Genomic DNA, 6,935 nt, shown 5'->3' with positions numbered 1-6,935 from the left:
CCTTTCCCCCCCTGACTTTGCCCCCATATGTTACACATTTCACTGTCTATCCCTTTTTTTGCTGCCTAGCCTGACCTGTCGGCCCAATGTAAGTTAGTGACTGGGTCTGTCATCTCAGCTGCAGGCAGCTGACAAATAAAGCTCATCCTTATTATTCTCTTTATTTCATTTTTCTCTGTATGTGTCGCCTGCCTCTGTCCTATTTCTTCCACTGTATTATAATGTTGCACTACAGTTGTGCGACGTGTTCTTCGTGTATTATGTTTGCTGTTAAAGTTTCTGTTGAAATAAAGTTGGAGGAAAAAAAACGGTACGTCATCCATGCGACGTATAATGCGTGCGACGGGCCAAAGTACCCAGAGGCCTCGCGTGTGTGACGTATAATTCCGTCACCGGGCTGCGAAGACTTTCGGGTCAGCTCGGAGGGTTTGTGCACAGGTTATCATGGCCCTGAGGACAGTTCGGCTGCTTATCCCGGCGAGAGCAGCTGCTTTCAGAGTAGTGACCGCGGCGCCGAAGGTAAGGACCCGCGGTGTGCCGGGGTTCTGTCCGGCTTGGCTCCACTCTGATTCACAAGGGCAAGCTATCTTAGCTTAGCCGCCACCATCACCGCCCTTCAGTCACAGGCTTGGTCTTAATGTTGACCCTCACCTGTGTACCGTGCACCTGTGGCCGTCCTGGTCCTGTTTGCATGGAGCAGCCTGGATTTGAACAACATCGCTCTTCCAGCTCTAACTAAAATAGCAGCTCGTCTAAATAAATGAGTGCGTATTAGCTGATGTTGTGATGCTAATATGTTGTTTTGTTCCTGACAGTTTTTGAGGCTGAGTGCAGCTGCTTCATGCTCCTTACCAGCTCCGGTCATAGACGTGTCATTTCCTCTGTTTATGGATGATCTTGTAGTGCAGGGATGGATCCGTTAGTGTTTAAGTGCATTTAGTTGCAGATAGAATATAAAACACATCCGTCACTTTGAACTCAGCACATGCAGACAGGAGGTGGATGCTGCTGCACCACACTTTAGAAGAATCTGAATACGTGGAGACTAAGCTGTGTAAAGATGGCTTACGTGTTCGTTGTGCTTATATCAGTTGAATAAATACGTCGTGTTCATGTAAAAGTTTGTGATGGCTGTAAAGAATTAAAGATGACTCGTCCTGGGTTTTTAGAAATGCAGCTGCCAGCACCGAGCACTGATGTGATCTGACTGGAATCACTTAAACAGCTTCTCTAACTAAATGCAATATAACAGGAAAAATATACATTTAATGAATGATCAACCCTGTAATTGGTATTAATAAGACAATAAATGACAGCATCCCCTCATTTATTTGCACTTGTGTCCTTTCTGCTCGGCGTGACAGCCTTTAATGGTCACTGATTTCTCGCCGTTTTCACCGTGAGTGCAGATACATCACGTTGGGCGCCGCTGACCACAAGTGAAATATTAACTGAGATGATGACAACATGTTCTGTTAATGCAAGTTGAGTTAAAAACGTCCCAACAGCTGTTACCACAAACAGGCTGCAGCCCACAGCAGTAATGTTGTTGGCTCCCTTTATGCTCCTGCTATCAGCAGATGGTCTCCTGACACCTGGTGGAATAAACACAGAACAACATTGAACTGATCGACTCATTGATCGCATGTTACTGTACCTAATCCAGTTTTTAGAGTCAGGTCTGCGCTACAGTCGTGTGAACATTGAGGGGTGGGGATGGGGGCGGGGTTATGTCAGGGTAGTAGCTGTACACGTGTTAGTTACTGCAAAATCAGATATGCATGTTTGGTTATATCAGGGTCCTTTAAAATGCTTTCATTAAACATATAATGTTGACATATTAAAGCATTTTTGTAACATATTTATTTTTGATGTGTACACGTTGGATTCTTTCATTTTGTGTAGACACTTACTGACTCACACCAACCGATGTATAGAATAATGGTTTGAGTAATGGTTCATTTGAGTGATTAGCAAACCCATCGTATCATTTAGAGGTTTATTCATTGATTTCTGATGATCCAGGCCAGCGTTCATACAAGCTCGGTGAGAAGCCTGCGATATGGCTGGTGGGCCTACGCTCTGGGGGAGAGGACCACGCCACGCTTAAAGCAGTACAGCAAAGTCATCTCTGTGGATGGCAACCTGGCCTCGGGGAAAGGAGCGCTGGCCCAGAAACTGGCCGACAAACTGGGTAATTATCTAATCACAGGGATTCTTTCCCACCACAGCGATACGCAGCTTTAGACTGAGTGGGCACATGGTGCTTGGAGTTTACGCTGCAGACAACAGCTTCTACTTGTTTGTGCGCAGGGATGCTGTACATGCCTGAGCCTGACACTTTCTACCTGGACAAGATGACCGGGGAGAAGGAGCCGCTCCCCGTCGACTTTAATGGGATGTGCAGCCTGGAGAAGTTCTACACAGACCCCAAAGCTGCAGATGGAAACAGCTACAGGCTGCAGCTGTGGATGTACAACATGAGGCTGCTCCAGTACTCTGATGCCATCGAACACCTGCTCACCACAGGTATCTCTGACTCAGCAGTGCAGTTGATGCGTACGGCAGAGATCTTCATCCTGGGCTTTTGTTTTTTAGGTCAGGGAGTGGTCCTGGAGCGCTCCCCCTTCAGTGATGTGGTCTTCCTGGAGGCCATGTTCAAACAGGGCTACATTAGGAAGGAGTGTAAGTGCTTCTGCATCACTAACAGCAGGGGGGCGAGTATTACAACACATACAGATAACCAGCAGCATCTCCCCACTTTTCACCTGATGGTGATGATGTGTGCGACCTGTGGCTTTGCAGGTGTGCAGCACTACAACGAGATCAAAGACATTAGCATCTGTGAGTTCCTGCCGCCACACCTCGTCATCTATGTGGACCTGCCAGCTGAGGAGGTGCAGAAGAAGCTGAAGCAGAGCGCTAAGGTAGAGGCACATGTTCTGTTAGACAGGAGACAGGATGTCAGCTCAGTGTTTCATTAGAACAGCAGAAAATAAAAAGAAAACCACCTCATAGGTGAGTTATGTTTTACATGTGTTTGTTCTCAGTCCTACCTTCAAAATGTGCCTCTGCCATATCTGAAGAGCATCGAGGAGGGCTACAAGAAGACGTTTCTCCCCAAAATCAGGTAAGATTGTTACATATGCTGTTAGATATCTGACCAGAGTCTTTATATAAGGATGGACACTGGCTTCAAGGCAGAGGCTTAACTGCATACGGCCTAGTGTTTCTTTGACAGGCGTAGTCTTCTGCCTAAAACATCATTTAGACACGAAATTCTTTCGTGTTGGTTGAATAATTACCTAAAAGTATATTAGACCAAATCCAGAGGTGACTCAAAAGTTTCAGACCACAAAAGGGAGAGAAATGCTTCTGCCAATCTGTCCAAAATTCAGTTTTTGGCTTGTTTTTGTGTTCAAAAAAGATTCAAGCTGGAATATTAGGTCAAATATTAGGGAGAGAGGAGGACTCCTGTCGTCTCCTCATCATGGTGTTTGAGTTCAGTAGTGATCTGTGACCGTTTGCTCATATTCCAGTAATATAGCCTCAGTACATCATTACTGTTGTTATACTGTCACCACAGCTGGAAGCAGGGGGGCATTAGTGGACACAATTTCACTGCAATGTGTGAAAGACCCAGAAGGTTTCTGTGTAACACCACCCCACCTCCCCCACCTCCACTTTTCCTTTTCAGTGAGACGTCAGAGCTGCTGGCTTATGATGCAACCCAGGCTCAAGATGTTGAAAGGGTAAGATTAAACTGCAGATGTCATCTTCACCTCCAAACAAACACAGTGGCTGATGCCTCGCACGCTGTCCACAGGTGGCAGAAGACATTGAATATTTGAAGTTTGAAAAGGGGCCGTGGGTGGAGCAGGATGATGTCAGCTACCACCACATGAGGATGCTGTGAGTGTTGGGATGTATTTTACACACCGTTTCGACTGGAATGCAAACGTGAGCTTTCTACCCTTTTCTGCATTTGACAGTGTGGAAGATAAACAGAGGGTGGCAACCCTGACCCACATACCCAGGTTCCTGCCAGAGATAACCATCGGAGCACACGACTACGATCAAAAATACTACGCCTATAAGTCGGTATGTACGCATGTCACATTAGCTGCATGGAACAGGACCGCACTGAGCTGGTGCTTTGACATCTGTAGAGAGATCACGTTCAGACCACTGAGGTTCAGAGTCATCAAAGATTAGATGCAGCCGTGGCCTCGGTTTGAGTCCCCTACGTCTCCTCGTTCTGCAGTTCTTACATTCACACACGTAGGCGTCCACACACACGTTTTCCTGGCTCTTATTTTGAAGTCAGTCACAGCGAAAAAATACGACTATATCTGTGCAGCCGTTAGGAACGGGCCAGCCCGCTGAGGTAAAGCCTGTGTGTGGAAAACACTGCACCACCCGCACAGAGCTGATGGGTATTTTTGCCTGTAATGTGACACACACACACACCACATTGCTCTCTGTGGTTTCCCTGAAAGCCATTCATTGACAGCTGGGAGCAGCAGAGTGCACAGAAACACAGTGCGGCACAAAGGCAGGAGAACGACGCCCCTGAGCCACATTCAGCACATCTGCAGCTCCAAGGATGCAGACGATGTGTTTGGAGATCACAGCGCTGCGCGTTTCACCACACAACAGCGTGCGGCTGCCGTTCCCCGTCTGACAGCATCTTCAGTCTCCGTGTGCTGCATGGAGTCTGACCTGACCTCGTTGTTGAGCACTTTATTACAGCTTGTGTAACCATATCGAGGCTGCTGTATAAATCCTCCTCGTTTATACCGAACTCGCTAAGCTTTCCAGTGCGGCGCTGGCGACACGATGCAGCTCATTTCCTTCTGCTGAATTATTGACCCGCTCGTAGTTACTCGATGGCAAATGCCAGATGTGGAATATTCTACGAGGTTGTTTGTATCATCGGTCTTGTGGGGAAACATTTGGGTCTGACCTTTTCTCTTTATTGACTGGTGACGTATTCGCCTCCCACTGCTGCAGGAATCAGGCTCCATAACGCTGCGGAGGGCTGTAACCTGACATTTTGTTGTGAGCCCAGATCGTAGAGCAGAGAATGAGAAGGGTGACACATACTGGAACAATCTCCTCCAGTTTACAAACAAAGCCTCAGAAGGGCATTTGGATCCTGGCTGAATATGACTTCCACTGAAGGAATGTTGTCCAAGAGGCAGCTCAGCGAAGCTGACACAACTATCATCATCGTCATCATCTGCACTGGTTAAATGCACTCCTCTGTTGTTCTCGGTCCTTCTAGATCCCTGGGAAGAAGTACGCCCGTGGATATAATGCTGATGTTGGAGATAAATACATCTGGCTGAAGTGAACTTTCCACTCTCATCGTCGAATCAGCCCACTGAACTCACTGTCTTCTAATGTACATCCCAAAATATGTATGTATTAAAATAGATTCTGACTGAGTGGCTGCTGTCCTGTCTGTGTGTGTAACGGACTGTTGGCAAACACGTTTGACCTGAGGTAATGACAGTGAGTTACTGTTGGTTACTGAGCCAAGATGGACCCCAGTAGTTTCTATGTGTTCAGGTGTAGCCAGCCTAAAGGTGTTTGCTTCAATATTTCCTCCTGTGTTTTACCCAGCAGCACTTTAGATTCATGCTGCTGTTCAGTGGCGTGAGCAGCAGGAGGCGCTTGTGAGCTCTCAATAAACAACAGTTAATGGAGTGTAGGTGCTGAATTATTCACTGGCACAGGCTAACATTAAAGGCCAAAACAGTTTCAGCGTCCAAACTGTCACAGGAACGGCCTGAGGAGAACGGCCTGAGGAGAACGGCGTTTCTGCCTCTGAGTCTGGGGCGATGGCAAGTGAGCAGTGGAAAACAATGAAACTGTTTTCATTACAAGATCTCAAAATGATGAAGAAACTATTTTTGAGACTATTTCCTTTTTAAAAATTTCAAAAACTGTTCATCAAAACAAACATCAAACACCTCCCACAAAATGAGCCGTCTCAGGCTGCTTCCCCTCTCCAGTGACCTCTCCCATGCCCCCAGTACATGTACTGGGTTTGCTTCACTGTGTAAATGTTGCAGTCTTAGTCAAAGGTGGTTTAATGTCTGGTCTATAATCCAGCACCTCCAGTTTTCTTAATTTGATAAAGTCAAAAAGCTCCTGGCTTTGAATCCAGTGTGTGTGTGTGTGTGTGTGTGTGTGTGTGTGTGTGTGTGTGTGTGTGTGTGTCTGTGTGTGTGTGTCTGTGTGTGTCTGTGTGTGTGTGTCTGTGTGTGTCTGTGTGTGTGTGTGTGTGTGTCTGTGTCTGTGTGTGTGTCTGTGTGTGTGTCTGTGTGTGTCTGTGTGTGTCTGTGTGTCTGTGTGTGTGTGTCTGTGTGTGTGTGTGTGTGTGTGTCTGTGTGTCTGTGTGTCTGTGTGTCTGTGTGTGTCTGTGTGTGTGTGTCTGTGTGTGTGTGTGTGTGTGTCTGTGTGTGTGTGTGTGTGTGTGTGTGTGTGTCTGTGTGTGTGTGTGTGTGTCTGTGTGTGTGTGTGTGTGTGTGTGTGTGTGTGTGTGTGTGTCTGTGTGTGTGTGTCTGTCTGTGTGTGTGTCTGTCTGTGTGTGTCTGTGTGTGTGTGTGTGTGTCTGTGTGTGTGTGTGTCTGTCTGTGTGTGTGTGTCTGTGTGTGTGTCTGTCTGTGTGTGTCTGTGTGTGTGTCTGTCTGTGTGTATCTGTCTGTGTGTGTGTGTGTGTGTCTGTGTGTGTGTGTGTCTGTCTGTGTGTGTGTGTGTGTGTCTGTCTGTGTGTGTGTGTGTGTGTGTGTCTGTGTGTGTGTCTGTGTGTGTGTGTCTGTCTGTGTGTGTCTGTGTGTGTGTCTGTCTGTGTGTGTCTGTCTGTGTGTGTGTCTGTGTCTGTGTGTGTGTGTGTGTGTGTCTGTGTCTGTGTGTGTGTGTGTGTG

The 6,935-nt window shown here is 47.1% G+C and overlaps 1 protein-coding gene across 1 annotated transcript; it reads left to right on the top strand.

The window, feature by feature from the left end:
- The first annotated feature begins 333 nt into the window (after positions 1-333).
- Positions 334-5,451, top strand: ndufa10 (NADH:ubiquinone oxidoreductase subunit A10). The gene is made up of 10 exons (XM_026145616.2): positions 334-519; positions 2,026-2,194; positions 2,314-2,529; positions 2,599-2,685; positions 2,806-2,927; positions 3,051-3,130; positions 3,698-3,752; positions 3,827-3,912; positions 3,993-4,101; positions 5,288-5,451. Exons 1-10 carry the CDS (start codon positions 445-447, stop codon positions 5,354-5,356), a joined length of 1,068 nt encoding a protein of 355 aa, XP_026001401.2. The 5' UTR covers positions 334-444; the 3' UTR covers positions 5,357-5,451.
- The last annotated feature ends 1,484 nt before the right edge of the window (positions 5,452-6,935 follow it).

The sequence above is a fragment of the Astatotilapia calliptera genome, chromosome 16, assembly GCF_964374335.1.
Source record: "Astatotilapia calliptera chromosome 16, fAstCal68.1, whole genome shotgun sequence".
Taxonomy (NCBI): Eukaryota; Metazoa; Chordata; class Actinopteri; order Cichliformes; family Cichlidae; genus Astatotilapia; species Astatotilapia calliptera.
The sequence above is the reverse complement of the archived record's forward strand: the minus strand, read 5'-3'. Positions and strand labels throughout refer to the sequence as shown.

Bases quoted from the DNA above. Each gene is read 5' to 3' on its own strand.
- ndufa10 (XM_026145616.2), top strand. From the start codon at position 445: ATGGCCCTGAGGACAGTTCGGCTGCTTATCCCGGCGAGAGCAGCTGCT. The intron at 2,928-3,050 runs GTAGAGGCACAT...GTTTGTTCTCAG, and splicing joins AGCTGAAGCAGAGCGCTAAG to TCCTACCTTCAAAATGTGCC. The intron at 3,131-3,697 runs GTAAGATTGTTA...TTTCCTTTTCAG, and splicing joins ACGTTTCTCCCCAAAATCAG to TGAGACGTCAGAGCTGCTGG.